Source organism: Cnephaeus nilssonii, assembly GCF_951640355.1.
Source record: "Cnephaeus nilssonii genome assembly, chromosome: 19".
Taxonomy (NCBI): Eukaryota; Metazoa; Chordata; class Mammalia; order Chiroptera; family Vespertilionidae; genus Cnephaeus; species Cnephaeus nilssonii.
This window is the reverse complement of record NC_137090.1, coordinates 7,508,468-7,524,099: the sequence shown is the minus strand read 5'-3', so window position 1 is coordinate 7,524,099 and position 15,632 is coordinate 7,508,468. Positions and strand designations below refer to the sequence as shown.

The following is a 15,632-nucleotide window of genomic DNA, read 5'->3' as shown; positions in this document are numbered from 1 at the left end:
TTACCTAAATACAAAGTGAATTAAATCTATTTTATGGTGCCACATGCTAACCAACATGGATAAACCTGGAGGACACTGTGCTAAGCGAAAAAGGACAAATACTATACGATTCCACTCGTATGAAGTACCTAAAGTGGTCAAAATTATAGAAACAGAAAGTAGAAAGCTGGTTACCAAGGACTGGGGAAAGGAGAAGAGGGAGTTGGTGTTTAATGGGTATAGAGTTTCAACCCTGCAAGATGAAGAAGTCCTAGAGACCTGTTGTATGACAACGTGAATATATTTAACACTGCTGAACTGTACGCTGGAAGATTATTAAGACGATGAAAATCTATTATACAGCTCCATGAGATCGACAGTCCAGGATGTTAGTGTGTGTGATCTGTTTCTAACTAGGAAGTCCATGTTGTATTCAACAAAGTAACTGATTCTTCGGCTTTAAATTTTTTGTTTGTTTTCTTTGTCCATGTAGACACATACACAATTGCATATATATGTATAAATGTGTGTGCACACTCCTTTTTCCTTTCCTGTGTTTTCTGGATTCCCCTACTCCCCCTTCACTCACATCAGCCTCCCACCCTAGCCCTCAGGTAACCCATGCTAATAACTTCATGCGTACCCTTTCATATTTTTGGTGCTTGTATAATTACACACACACACACAATGCATTTACATAAACGGGAGACTGGTTTTGTTTATTCCCACGTGATATCAATATCCTACGTGTGCTTTCCTGAATCCTATATTCGCCTCTCCCCCAAACCCTAAGGAATCTCTTCTTGCCATCTGACATAGCTCCAGTGTATGGATTGTGGTGGCGGCTGGATATTTTATAGTATGAGTGGACCCCTATTGACTCGACTGTACAATACTGATGGGCGGTCACTTTGTTTTCCGTTTTCAGTCCCATATGAATAATGGCACTTACGTCCTTTTATGCTGGTCTTTTATTTCTTTGAAATTATTCATGTAATCCTGAAGCCCCTGACGTCTTTGAAACTCACCTTTGCCATGAACTCACACATCATGGGGCCAGAGAAGAACCTGGGAGAAGAAAAACCCAGGGGGACGGAACAATGGATGGATATTTTTATTGTTTCCAGTTCCATTTACGTTATCACACTCTTCACATGGCAGATAAAAACTGGAAGGACCAAAACATATCTGTTTTATGTGAAACAATACCATGATCATGGGGAAGACAGAGATGCTTGGATCCCAGCAATGAGTGAGCAGGGAGCCAAGTCCGAAATGGACTCCCCTAAATAGCCATCTTTGCTTTAACACCCCCTCAGTCTGCTCAAAGCCCTTCAGGAGTCCTGGACAAGTAGGGGAAGAGAGGACGCAAAGCTACATCAGCCCGTGGTGGTGACCACACACTTTATCTGGAAGGGCCGCCTGATAAAGAGCTCCAGGTGCTCGGAGCCTCAGCTCTCACAGACCGGACTCTGTCCCTCCACTGCTTTCTCTTCCACAGAATCTCCTCAGTACCAACCCCAGTGGCAGCCTGGTGCTAACATGACGAGAGGCACATGGAATCCAAAGAAGCCTGTTCTCAAGAAATTTGCTTCTGAGAAGGCTTCATGGAGACCAGCGAGAACAGCAACTTCTACACCAAACCCCTGGTTTGACTCCACCAACATTTATGAGTGTCCCTTCGGGGCTGGGTGCTGCCTAAGGGCTGTGGGACAAGCAAAACAGAAGGCGTCATTCCTGTTTGTTCCAGGGAGTCATTGCATGTATATGTATAAATATGTGTGGCCCTAAACAAGCAACCGACCCAGACCCACCGCAGTGGGAAGGCAAACAAGAAATCCCTTATCTCAGAGACAAGGAGGCATGCTATGCTTTTTATAGCTCTCGAGAACAATGGGCCCAAAGAAAGCAGAAGCTTACGAGCTTAGCACTAATTCATGTACATCAGCAGATATACTTTATAGGCTATCATTAATTCTCACTCCGGCCATTGTTTCAGCACTTTACGCAGTTATCTGAAACAATATTTCACAAACTTTGACATTAAGTCAAGCATAAGGAATCTGAGGGTGTGTTCGAAGTAGACAAGTTACAAGGAACATTCGAGAGCCACTCAACCTCCTCACCTCAGCACCGGGATCTCAGGAAGTGGGGAAGGCCAGACATGAGAAAATTGCAGTCTGATTTGGGACTTAAATCTTGGTTTGAGGAATCCAGGCATCAAGGTATTTCTGGATGGAAAAGCTGGTTCCCTTATTAAAGGGGAAACTCACATTTCTGCTTTGAGGTTGTACTTCTTCAAAGGGGTTTATGTTGTGTGTGTTTTTTTGTTGTTCATTTCTTTCTTTAATATATTTTTCTTGATTTCAGAGAGGAAGGGAGAGGGGGAGAGAGATAGAAACATCAATAATGAGAGAGAATCACTGATCAGCTGCCTCCTGCACACACCCCAATGGGGATCGAGCCTGCAACCTGGGCATGTGGCCTGCCCAGGAACCAAATCTTAACCTCCTGGTTCATAGGTTGATGCTCAACGATTGAGCCATGCTGGCCGGGCCAAAGGGTTATGATTTGTCTCTACAGGATATAGCAGAGAAAATGGAGGAGAGGAAATCATCAAATAAATATTCAAGAAAATTTCCCAGACCTGAAAAGCATGGGTTTCCACATTGAAAGATTCTGCCAAGTGCCCAATCCAACAGGTGAAGACACAACATGTGACATTTCAGCCTGCTAGAAAGAAAGGGAAGAACCCAAAAGTTCTGGGGAAAGAGATAGGAATAAGATCATACGAAAAATCTATAATCAAAATAGCATTAGACTTAACAGCAACACTATTGAGATACCAGGAAACAGTGTAACAATACCTTCCAAATATTGGTGGAAAATTATTTCCAGACTAGAATTCCATACCCTGCCCAACTACCAGTCAAGAGTGAGGGTAGTGAGGGTTGATTAACCATATTTTCTGACATAAAAGTGCTATGAATCCTTTCTCAGAAAATACTAGAAAATGTGCTTCACTAAAATGAAGGGGAGAAAAGAAAAATGAAGCCATGGGATCCAGGAAACAAGGGATGCAGCACAGAAAGAAGGGACCCCCAGATGACAAGGAAGAGAGATTCCAGGGTGACAGCAGGCCTAGCGAGCAAACAGACAGACCGAAGCAGGGGTACATAGGGCTCCAGGAGGGTCATCTTTGAAAAGATGAAGTTGATGGAATAGGCAGTGTTCAACGTATGAAGAGGAGATTTATACTTCCAACAGTGAATGAGAGAATAAGTTAGTGATAAGTACATAGAAAACCTAAACAAATTGAAGAAGAGATATTTAGTCCAAGGAAATTTAATATAGTATAAAATATGATTTGACTGTGACTAGTATTTAAATAGTCATAATAATGGAAACATTAAACATTTATCTAATGAAAATATGAATATATTGAGAAGATGGGGAAAAAAGGAAAGTGAGGAAGAAGTGGGATGGGGCAATGCTGTATAAGAGAGCTTAGTAAGTCCCCATCCTTCACAGCAGGAAGTCAAGCATTAAACAGTAAAACTTAAAAAAAAAAATCAAGAAATGGTAGTATAAGCCTGTTGTCTAAAAATAAGGAGGGTTGAGCATCATCCTGTGCACCTAAAGGTTGCTGGTTCGATTCTCATTCAGGGCACATACCTGGGTTGTGGGTTTGATTCCTGGTTGGGCATTTATGGAAGGCAACCAATTGATGTTTCTCTCTCTCTCTCTCCCTCTCCCCACCCCTTCTTCTCTCTAAGCATGTCCTCGAGTGAGGATTAAAAAATAATCATCCTACCTAATAAAATGGTAATATGTAAATTACTATCACTCCGCTACACCCACGATTGGGCCAGAGGGAGGCACAGGGGGCGGGACTCGGGGTGGCTGGGGTAGCCGATTGGGCCGGCAGGACGCTGAGCTCTCGTCGCCAGTGGCGGCGCAAGCTCAGCGTCTGCGCCATGGCTGTGCTGCGGAACAGAAGGGGCCTCTGGGGCAGCGAGCTCACGTCTGCGGACCATCAAAAGCGGGGGAGCTGGGTGCCTGTCTGCTCCGGCACCAGCGGACAGGCACCCAGCTCCACTGCAATTGAAAGCAAAAGCGTGTAGGGGACCCTACACGTGCATGATTCAATCATGCACTGGGCCTCTAGTAATAAAATAAAATAAAGTAAGGAGGCAAATGCTAAAAGTAACAGCTAAGAAAGTGGGAGGTGGGAATGGAGGTATGTGACACAAACTGGGATGGCTCTTTTTTCCCCCCTTTTGGGGGGAATGGCTCTTTTTCATAAAGGTTTTATTACGTTATACACACATAACTTTGATTTGTTTTGATTAAAATTTTTTAAATATGGAAGGCATCCACAGCAAGTGAGAGGTGTGGGACAACGCAATTAGTCAGGTACAGTTGACTCACGAGTACAGGGCAGGGAAGGGCGGAGCGGAAGCAAAGCTGGTAGAGAAGGAAGCGCCAAGCATCAGGGGGGGAAAGGAACATCATGAGTGATTAAGCAGAGGAGTCCTGATCACATCCTTGTTCTTCATCTTGACCACATTCTTGTTAGAAGGTCACTGGGCAGAAATGGGGGTGGGAGAGATGGATAGCAAGGGGCCCTGGTGAGCAGGCTGTGGCCAGTTCTAGAGAGAGAGGAGGCAGGTCTGAATGGGGAGTGGTTTGGGAAACGAAGAAGAGATATTTCCCAGGGAGCTCATCAGCACAAAATTTACAGGCTGAGGAGAAAGGGGGGAAGGAAGGAGTTGACAGGGGTGAGGAGGAGGAGCAGGTGGGGAGGAGAAAGGCTCTAACCATGGGCACTATCCCCAAGGCAGAGTCTCACCCTTCCACTGTCCAACAGAAAAGTCATTGTGTGCAAAGGTGAGGAGACAAGGGATCAAGCTAAGAGCTCAAGCGCTGAGTCTGTGGGTTAAAATACCAAATGTGACAGGGTGGCATAGAAGAAAGGCACGCTAAGATGGGCCCTGAGAAGCCAGAAGCCGGGGTGATGATGATCTGTGGGGTCATCTTCCCTGGGGCCATCCTGTTACCTTAATAGCCTATTTTGTAATGTTCTGTATTGTGTTTGAATTCCTCAAAGGTCTTGGTAAAACTGTCACGGCATGCACATTGCAGCCAGACAGACCTGGCTGGGAACCTCAGTCGTGTTCAGCGTGACTTCATGCAAGTGACTTAACCTCTCTGAATCCCAGGGTTGTCTCTGTGACCACACCCAGGTCACAAAGTTGCTAGGAGGTCTCAGGGAAGAACCTCTTGTCAGATGCCTCCCATGATGTCTGTTCGCGTGCGGGAGCTCCTTCCCACCTTCTCCCCTCCCCTCCCACCATGGCATGGAGGTCTTCCGGGAAGACCCTGCAAACGCCTCCGAGCTTCGCTCTTTCTCATATCCCTCAGACTGAGGTCCCAGAAGGTTCCTGGGCATCACCTTCAACTCCCTTCTCATCAGTTCAAGAACAGAGACCACACATGTTTGCATCAACCAGAAAGTCAGCTTTATTTGCCCATCACCAGCGGAGAGGAGGGGGAGACAGCTGGGACTTGCGCTGGGAGAACAGGGGCCTGACCCGGGCCTTCCGGAGGTGAGGCCGGCGGGTGGGCAGGAAGTGCTGGGAGAGGCAGCTCAGTGCTTGGAGCTCTGGCCCTGGCTGAAGCTTGAGGAGCTCTGCTCCTTGAGGAGGGGTCGAGTCTGGCGGCCGGAGGAGGAGGACATGGCTGTGGGAGAGAAGAGATGAGGTGAGAAGGACTCTGGGAGCTCAGCTGGCCCCACACAGGGAAAAGGAGGGGAGGGGGGGAGGCTGGAGGCTCTGGAGTGTCTGGGACCCTCAGGAGTCTTACCATCTCGGGAAGAATAGGATTGGCTGGATGATGACGTGTGCTGAGAGGAGGAGAGACTGTGGGGGAGAAAAGACAGAGCAGTTAGAGGTGCTGGGAGCAGCAGGGGGGCTGAAGGGTCTATGGAGTAGGACTGGGGGGATGGGGTGCAGGGGCAGGCACTCACTGGGCGTCCTCTCCTTCCAGCAGGCGGCGGTAGGTGGCGATCTCCTGCTCCAGCCGGGTCTTCACGTCCAGCAGGATCTGGTACTCCTGGCTCTGCTGCTCCATCTCACAGCGCAGCTGGGCCAGCTGCTCCTCCACGCTGCCGATCATCCCCTGGATCTGGGACAGCTGCATGCAGTAGCGGCCTTTGGTCTCCTCCAGGCTGCCCTCCAGGGATGCTTTCTGTTTGTGAGAGAAAAAGAGAGTCATTGGAGGTGGTCACTGCTGTCCCTACAGGTCTCTGGGCATGTTTTCTGGGAGGTGCATGGGCTACGGGGTTAGACAACATGGAGAAAAGTTATTCCACCATTCTGGGCCTTCATTGCTCCATCTATATAGTGGGTATAAGGATCCCTTCAGCCCCACTCTTGGGGAAAGAGAGGTGGAACTATTGTGGCAGTGTTGAGGGGTTGGTGTCCATTACTGGTGACTTGGGGGTTGGGGGCCGGGTTTTCATACCATGCTGAGCTGGGACTGCAGCTCAATCTCCAGGCCCTGGAGCACCCTCCGGAGCTCGGTCACCTCGCTGCGGGTAGTCTGCACCAGCTCGCTGTTGGAGGCCACTTCTCTGTTCAGCTCGTCGGTCTGAGACGGGAAAAAAGAGCAGAAGGTGTGAGGCACTCCAGCGGCGGTCCCCTGGCTGGGAAGTCCTGCGGGAGGCCCGAGGGCCCAGCCCCACCTTGCTCAGGAACCAGGCCTCGGCGTCTCGGCGGTTCTTCTCTGCCATCTGCTCGTACTGGTCTCGCATCTCATTCAGGATGCGGCTCAGGTCCACACCGGGGGCAGCGTCCATCTCCACGTTGACGTCCCCGCCAGTCTGACCCCGCAGGGCAAGCATCTCCTAGGAAGGGATGGCGAGAGGGAGTCAGCTCAGCATCTATACCCCGCTGACCCCGCCTCCCACCAACAATGCCAGCAGCCGCCTCACCTCCTCGTGGTTCTTCCTCAGGTAGGCCAGCTCCTCCTTCAGGCTCTCGATCTGCATCTCCAGGTCGGCCCTGGCCAGGGTCAGCTCGTCCAGCACCCGGCGCAGGCCGTTGATGTCGGCCTCCACGCTCTGGCGCAGGGCCAGCTCATGCTCATACCTGGTGGACAGAGGTCAGGGCATCAGGTTGCATCCATGAGGCCTCTGAGGCTCAAGCCCTGCTGGTGCCCCTGGACAGACAGCCCCACTTTCGCCCCCTTCCCCTGCCCTCTGCTCTCAGCCCTCAGCCCCGCCACCAGGAGGCTCACTTGGTCCTGAAGTCGTCAGCTGCCAGCCTGGCATTGTCAATCTGCAGAATGGGCTGAGCATTCTCAATGGTGGCTGTGATGATCTGCAGAGGGGGCAAAGGGTGGGAGGCAGCATTAACCACGATCCCGCTGCTCAGGGGCGAAGAACACAGAGGGGAGACGGAAGTCTCCCCACATTTGGGGGTTCCTGGCTGGCAGGTCAGGCTCTATGCTTCTCCAGCCAGCTTGGGGTGCCTTCCCACCCAGCTCAGGGTGTGTAGGGAATGCACCTGCATCTTCCACCACCCCATCCTGGGCCCAAATCTGAGAGAAGCTGCACACGCAGGGAAATAAGAGAGGCAGGGTCCCAGACCCAGCTCAGACACCTCAATGCTGAAAAAGGACCCCCAACCACCACTTCTCTGAGTGGCACTTGGCCACTGCCCCCAGGCCACTGCCCCCAGGCCAGCCTCAGTCTCCCTGTCTGTAAAATGGAGATGCTAGCAAGTGGTTTTCTAAGGGCCACTGCAGCCAGCACCTCCCTTAGTGCTCCACCCACCAGAGCCACCCCCCTGGCCCACCCACCTTGTTCCTGAGGTCCTCGATGGTCTTGAAGTAGTGGCTGTAGTCCTTGACCTCACTGGGCCGCTGCCTCTGGTACCAGTCACGGATCTTGACCTCCAGGTCGGCGTTGGCCTCCTCCAGGGCGCGCACCTTGTCCAGGTAGGAGGCCAGGCGGTCGTTGAGGTTCTGCATGGTCACCTTCTCGTTGCCAGAGAGGAGGCCGCTATCAGCAACCCCGAAGCTAGCACCGAAGCCACCACCATAGCCACCACCGAGGCCACCACCGAAGCCACCACCAAGGCCACCACCATATCCTCCTCCGAAGCCACTACCCAGGCCTCCACCAAAGCTGCCACTGCTGAAGCCACCGCCATAGCCGCCTCCCAGCCCGCAGGCTCCCCCGGAGGAGAAGCGGGAGGAGGACATGCCCCCGAAGGCGTTGGAGGCCCGGCAGGACCCTCCAGCCAGGACGGAGGACATGCGGCTGGAGCCACCGCCAATGCCACAGGAGCCCTTCATGGAGCCGGAGGAGGAGAACTGGCGGCTGCAGGTGGTCATGGTGCCGAGGAGGGAGGTGAGTGAGTGAGCGAGTGAGTCGGCAGAGAGAAGAGAGAGGTGCTCAGGAAGACGGGAGGATGCTGGGCTCCTGGAGCCCCGGCACCTTTATATGTCCCTGGGAAGGCGGGGCCCTCCCAACTGCTGACTCCGGGTTCCCCTCCGGGTTTCATCACTCCAGGTCCCGTCCAACTCCCCACTCCGGATTACTCAGCCCGGGGTCGACTCACTTCGCTGTGCTGCTCGGGAGTTCCCACCCAGCTTTGGGGGTGTGGGGCCGAGAGAAAACACACACAAAAGCCAGTGGGTGGTGACTCAGGCTGGGCGGCAGGATCGGCTCCTGTTCCCGGAGCCCGAGGGGACAGCAGGGCCTTGGCCCAGGCGGCTTTGTGTCGGCTGCGTCCCCGGGCAGTGAGTCAGCCCGGTGAAGACTCCCTGCCCCACGGTGACAGCCTCAGCCGTGCGGTCCCAGGGCCCTCTCGGGATGGAGCTTGTTCCTGGCCTGGCTCTGCCTCGCTCACTGTGTGACCTGAGACCCCTCACCTGCCCTCTCTGGGCCTGTTTCCTTCAGCAAAGTGACCAGGCTGGACCGGGTGGTCTTGGAGTCCCTTCTAGTTCTACAGATTTGATCACTTTCTCTCCCCTGGAGGCTGCCTTTGAGCCCCCAAAACCCCCAGAAGTGGTGTGCACCATGGAACCAGCCCGCCCCGTGGAGCTGGCCAGCTGGCAGCTTCAACCCCGGCTCTGCCCCTTACAGCTGCCTGGCATAGGCAGCCCTTCAGCCCCTCTGAGCCTCAGGGGTTTCTATCTGTAAAAGGGGAGGACACACCACCAGCCACAGAGGAACGTGCATGAACGACCCCTCCCCGATGGCCAGCTCTGACCCTCACCAGCTCCTTCAGCCCCCCACCCTTTTTTTCCCAGCACAGATGCCCCTCACCTACCTCCTCAAGCCCACCTCCTCCTGGCACCTCCCTCCCACACCCCTGCCCTCCTCTCTGTGCTCATGAGCAACCCACCTCGAATACATTGCTCCACCTATACTGGGACCCACTATACACTGTGATGGGAGGGGGTCTCTGTCCTGCTACTAGTGCCATGAGTGACCCCTGACCCCTGTGGGCTTTGAGTCCCCACACTGTGTCCAGGGTTCAGTTCCCAGAAGTTGTCTCTCAAGTGTCCACAGATTCCTGGCTGGTCCCTCTCATTCAGTTGAGGGAGATGGGAAGGTGGCTCTCCGGTCACCTGCCACGCTCAGTAGTTGTATAGAGTGTCCTACACGTGCCACACGGTTCCCTGAGAGCCTGTCCCTGCCACTAGTCCACAGACAGGGAACTGGAAGGGTAAGTGGGCTTCCCAAGACCCAGTCTGTCCATTTGTTCAGCTTGAGCCCTTTCCACCACCCTGAGCCACTCTCTCTATGCATCCCCAACATACATCTTTGTCTTGAGCTCATCCTGTGAAGTAGAGGGAAACCCAGAGAGGGGGCGATTCCCCTAAAGTCACTAATCTGGGACTAGAACCGAGCTCGGGCCTTCTCTGACACCGAACACGGCACGGGTCCGAGCTGCCTATCACCACTACCTGAGCCAATTGAGCAGGCACAGGGTTGAATCATGTATGAGTGTTTATCCCAATACTGCCGGCAGTAGGGAGAGCAGCAGGCCATCACGACCACCTGCTCTGCACCCCTCCATATGCTTACATTGGGAAGAAGGACGAAATTACCCGGGAAAGTAGGAGTGACAGGCATGGGGAAGCGGGCAAGGGATAACCGTTACGGGTTCCAGGCAAGGCAGGCTGGTGGTCGCAAAGGGAGGGCACCTCCGGGACCAGATTGTTTTGGCAACAAGCTTGTTCAAGTTTCCGTGATGACAGGCAGTTCTGGAAAAGGAGAATGGACGCGTTCCGAGGTTGACTCCCATGTCCCGGGGCCTACAACTCTCAGCCAGGTCAGAATGTGCTTTCTCTAATCAGAGCAGAACAATCAAGAATAACAGAGCGTGATTAATGTGTCTTACAGCTATGGCGAGGACCCGCTGTTCTGTTTCTGCCCCTAACAGCCCCCCTCGCACACAGTGTCTTAGAGGCAGGGACCAAGGTGTGTCTGTGCTCATCTACCGCCCTGGAAGGAGCCCTGCCCACAGTGGGCATGACCTTGGCCCAAGGGCTGGAGGCGGGATTGGGAGGGTCTAGACCCAAAATCAGAGGCCTCCTTGGGGGGGGCCTGAGGGGTGACCCACAGAGCTGGCCACTGTCCTTGCTCGGAGGTGCCTCTGTCAAGGTGAGGAGCAGGTAGGGCCTGCCTCAGCCTGAGCGCTGCTGGGCGATACCACCTTGAAACGCTCTGCCTCAGCAGAGCCAGGCTTTGCCAGTACTACATGGCGCCCCGTCAGTCATTTGGCTGTGGGCACAGGGCCCAGTGGTATTAGCAGAGCTGGTGCCCAGCACACGCCTTTAGGACTAAGCCTGGGAGATGCTCCCTCCCTCCCCACACTCCGCAAATGGGTAAAGGGGGCTTGGAATTTTGGACAAAAGAATCCTACCATCCCAGGCGTCAGGGTGGGCCTGGAGGTCAGGGCCGACTACAGACTCGTCACCCTCAGAACTGGAAATGACCTTTGAGGTCACCAAAGGCCACCAAGCTCCCACCAAAGAGAGTGAGAGACTTTCCCCAGGTTACACAGCATGGAGGCCGAGGAGCAGGGACTCGAACCCGAACCCCGCTCTGCGAGCTTTGCCTCTCTGTCCCCAGCACAGCCTCCGCCTCCTTTCTAGTTGGACCACTGCCCCTCCCCCACCCCTGCAGGTGCGGGGAGGGGTGCACACAGGCCCAGCGCTGAAGGCCCAGGGAGCTGCCTGGGCTGAGAAGCTGTAGGAATAAAGTTGCTGACCAACCCATCGAGCCACTCAGTCAACACCACAGACCAAGCACCCACCACACGCCGGCACTGGGGGCGCAGGCGGCGGGGAGAGGGGGAGATGTGACACAGTCGCTGACCTTGCACCTTATGACCTGACCCGGGGAGAACACTGAGGTGGGAATGCAGCACCGAGTGCCGGAAACCCTGAGACGCTCTGCCCTCGGGATGCAGCTGGGTGAGTGTTACCAGCTCCCGGCCCAGCGGTAAAGGAGGGGCTGCCTCTGAGACCCTCCTGGGAAGGTGGCTGAACCAGCGGAGGCTCCAGCTGGGCCTCAGACGATCTGAGCTGGCAGAGAAGGAGTGGGGAGCATTTCCTCCATTACACCTGCCCCAGGGTTGCCAAGCGCCAGGATCACCAGGCCGGTGGGCACAGAGCACCTCCAGGCAGTGGGTTCGCCTCATTCCTCTCTCCTGGGGCCGTCCCATCTCGGGTATGAGGTCATCTCATTCCAGAGTTGGCCAGGAAATATTATTGGCCAATGCCACGCCTCCACTTGCCAGATTCACAACTCTGACTGATCACCAGCATTCTATCCAGATCCCTGGGCCCTGCTCTGGCTCACTGCACAGCATCAGCCCACTGCACCAGCATCAGCCCACTGCACAGCCTCAGCCCACTGCACCAGCATCAGCCCACTGCACAGCATCAGCCCACTGCATCAGCCTCAGCCCACTGCACAGCATCAGCCCACTGCACAGCATCAGCTCACTGCACAGCATCAGCCCACTGCACAGCATCAGCCCACTGCATCAGCCTCAGCCCACTGCACAGCATCAGCCCACTGCACAGCCTCAGCCCACTGCACAGCATCAGCCCACTGCATCAGCCACAGCCCACTGCACAGCATCAGCCCACTGCACAGCATCAGCCCACTGCATAGCATCAGCCCACTGCATCAACATCAGCTCACTGCATCAGCATCAGCCCACTGTACCAGCATCAGCCCACTGCACCAGCATCAGCCCACTGCACAGCCTCAGCCCACTGTATCAACATCAGTCCACTGCATTGGCATCAGCCCACTGCACAGCATCAGCCCACTGCACAGCCTCAGCCCACTGCACAGCATCAGCCAACTGCATCAGCCTCAGCCCACTGCACAGCATCAGCCCACTGCACAGCATCAGCCCACTGCACCAGCATCAGCCCACTGCACCAGCATCAGCTCACTGCACAGCATCAGCCCACTGCACAGCATCAGCTCACTGCACAGCATCAGCCCACTGCACAGCATCAGCCCACTGCACCAGCATCAGCCCACTGCACAGCATCAGCCCACTGCACAGCATCAGTCCACTGCATAGCATCAGCCCACTGCACAGCATCACCAGGACAAGGCAGGTCCTAGGACTGTTTTCTTTCTGGTAACCAGCCAGGCTTGGGGGAAGGAGGCCCCAAGGAGGCTGAGGGGAGAGAAGAAGGGGCTGCAGGGCCCTCAGCTCCTGGTGGCAGCCAGATCCATGGGCTCCAGGGGAGGATGAGGAGAGAAGAGGCTGGATGGGCCAGGACAGAGCAGTCTGGAGTCAGGCAAGCAGGGACCAGATATTGGACAAGTCTTTGTGCCTCTCTGGGCCTCAGTTTACTTCTCTGAGAAATGGGAAGATCAGCACTACTTCACAGGCATGTTAGAGGCTAAATAAATAAAGCACCTAGCACAGATTGGTGACAACATTGCATTTATTCACAGATATTTATAAAGCACCTACTATGTGCATTGATATGCAAAAACAAAAACAAACAAACGAACAACAAACAAACAAGAAGAGAAACGCTGAGGGCATACCATTTGGAAGGACTGGGGGCAGAGACAATCCCAATACAGTGCTCAGCTGTGATAGGGTGAGGGGCCTACAGAGGGTGGGGCAGGCTCTCTGGGGGTGAACAAATGTCCCTGACTCAGGCGCTGGCCCCATGACTGGTCCCAGGATCTGGGTGAATCTGAACGCCAAGCTCCCCCATGTTTGATGCCCCTCTTCTGAGGGCAGGGGCCGTCACCGCCCCTCACAATGGTCTACACAACCCTCAGGGAAGCCCATGGCTGGGTCAATGTCAGTTGCAGCCTGAGCCCTGTGCCTGGTGGGAGAACTGTCCTGGCTCTGGTCCCGCTGTTCTCCTCAGCCACCCACGGCATGGACGGCACAGGAGGCCCACACTGCATTAGGGCAAAGGGCGTATTGTCAGCCCCCCACTGTGCCGTGCTCACCCTCCTAGGCTAGGGTCCCTTGGGGTCCCTGCAGGCCAGGGCCCGTGTCTCTAGCTTCCCCCGGGGCCCCATGCAGACCCAGGCACAGAGCAGGGCAGTATCATGGGCAGTGTGCTGCCCGTGATCACCCTCCCAGGGCGTGGAGTGGTGGAGGAAGTCTCAGGGGCTGGCTACCCATGGGGCCTGAGCCTGGGAATCAGGTGGGTGGGTGTCCATCCTAAAAGAGTGGGTGAGGCACGCTGAGGCTGAGGGCAGTTACCGACCGGTTAACTGTTCGGGCAAAACATTTTGTGCCGTGAGTGGGTGGGTACGGATGAACCATGAGACTCTATAGAGCCCACAGCCGGGTCTCCCAGTCCAGCCACAGGCAATGTCCCCAGCCACTGGGTCTGCTTGGGGTGCCCAGAAAAAGCCACCAAAGTTTCTCATGCCATCCCCAAGAGGCCATAGTCCCCTGAACCTAGTCTGTGCCCTGTGGCCCCCACCTGCCCAGGCCTGGGTTGAGCACTTCCAGAGAGAGAGGGCATCCCCTTGGGGCCCAGGACTATCTCCCGTGAACCCCAACCCCAGCATGCCAGCCACTGCCTCTCCTAACTCAGTTCTCAGCACATCGGGCTGCTCCCTGTTATGGCCTCCTGAGCCACCCACCCCCTCCCTTTGTGGGCAGGGTCTCCTTCCCCAGCAGAGGGGCAACAATAAAAATAAAATAAAAGAACAAGAAGAGAAGCCCTGGCCAGCCCCACACTCTGACCCCTCCGCAGCCGCTGCTTCGTAGGAGGCGCCCCGTCTGTGGAGAGAGAACCGCTGCCTCCCAGCCTGAGGCTGGGCAGGAGGTGGGGCTCCCGGTTCCTCTTCCCAGCACAGCCTCTCCCGCAGCACCTTGCTCCACCCCTGACATGCCGGGCTCCAGGCAAGGGCTGAGTCACTGCTCCTCAGAGCCTCAGTGTCCCCGTTCACACAAGGAGGCTCCTCTTCCAGAGCCTTCCTGCTTCCTAGGAAGGTTGTTCAAATAAATGAGATCACCCTCCGGAGGAGCCATCCTCAGCCCAGGCTGGTTCTGCTGGTTGTGGCCGGATGTGCGGTGGGGGGGCCTGGGGATACGATGCCACCTGCCCGCCCTGCATCCTTGTCCTGGCTGCTGCTCAGGCAGCTGAGAGGCGCCAGCCTCTGACAGCAACACCTGCAGGCCCGGCCGCATGGAGAGCTGCAGTGGCCGCTGCAGGCCTGGGGTCCGGGCGACAGCCATGGGAAGGAGCTCGCCGTCCTCACCCTCCCCAGTGTCAGGGCCAGAAGGGCCGTTAGCTGGGGCTCATCTCACTCCTCGCTTCCTGTGGCTTCTGGGGTCCAGCGCGAGCCTGGGACCTGCCCAGAGCCCCACCCCAGCTGCCCACTTCCTAGACAGCGCGGCTGCCACTGCCCCACCGGCTCCTGCCCCCTCCCCGCCCAAGCCCCGCCCTCCGTCTCCAGGCACCAGGATCCAGCAGGTGTGGGGACACCCAGGTCTGATTGTGCGGCAGCAGACAGTCCCAGGCCTGTCAGTGAATTGGGGTGTGGGGGCACCCCTCCTCTCACTCATCCCTTCCACCCACTCCCACTTCTCGAAAAAGACCAGGAAAGCAGGCTCACCCCACCCCATGGTTTCCGGATTCACTCAAAGGCAGACTTCCTGGTGTCAGGCTCCTCCCCAGCTGCTCCTCCCCTGAAAGGGGCGGGGCCCAGAGGGTCCTGGGCGGGGCTGCGCGGGGCTGCCTGGCCCCGCCCCAGGATGCATTTCCCACCACCCCACCTGCAGGCTGCCAGGGAGGATGGTGCTGCTCCCCAGTACAACCTACGCCCCAGCACCCCATCCCGAGCGGCAGCTGACCATTTAAGGAAACATTCCTGGGAGACTCCACCTTTCTCTTAGGCAACGGGGGGCCCTAACCATCTCCCCTCCCCCGGTGCCTCTCCCAAGAGAACCCAGACTTCTGTCCTGTCCCACCCCTGCCCCTCTCAGAGGAGGGACCTCGAGGAGCAATTGACTGGATGCAACACCCCGTGGGCCTCTAGCTCCCACACCTGAAATCTGCTCCCCCGTTTATGGATGAGAGAATGAGGTTCAGCAAGGAGAAGCGACTGCCCGAGGCCA

General features: G+C 55.4%; 1 protein-coding gene across 3 annotated transcripts in view; it reads right to left on the bottom strand.

Moving 5' to 3' along the window:
• Positions 1-15,195, bottom strand: part of LOC307115144 (keratin, type I cytoskeletal 16) — a 29,676-nt gene extending 14,481 nt beyond the window's left edge. The window contains exons 1-10 of one of the 3 annotated variants that reach the window (XM_079798200.1): positions 15,131-15,195; positions 10,105-10,260; positions 7,843-8,019; positions 7,279-7,361; positions 6,974-7,130; positions 6,725-6,886; positions 6,505-6,630; positions 6,008-6,228; positions 5,845-5,900; positions 5,514-5,721 (exon numbers count right to left, since the gene is read on the bottom strand). In XM_079798200.1, the coding sequence (XP_079654326.1) occupies positions 5,630-5,721; positions 5,845-5,900; positions 6,008-6,228; positions 6,505-6,630; positions 6,725-6,886; positions 6,974-7,130; positions 7,279-7,361; positions 7,843-8,013 (1,068 nt within the window). In that variant the 5' untranslated portion in view covers positions 8,014-8,019; positions 10,105-10,260; positions 15,131-15,195 and the 3' untranslated portion in view covers positions 5,514-5,629. Of the gene's footprint in view, positions 5,722-5,844; positions 5,901-6,007; positions 6,229-6,504; positions 6,631-6,724; positions 6,887-6,973; positions 7,131-7,278; positions 7,362-7,842; positions 8,451-8,482; positions 8,578-10,104; positions 10,261-15,130 lie in introns of those variants that run through there. The other 2 variants (XM_079798201.1, XM_079798198.1) reach the window with 2 other exon arrangements.
• Positions 15,196-15,632: the final 437 nt, after the last annotated feature.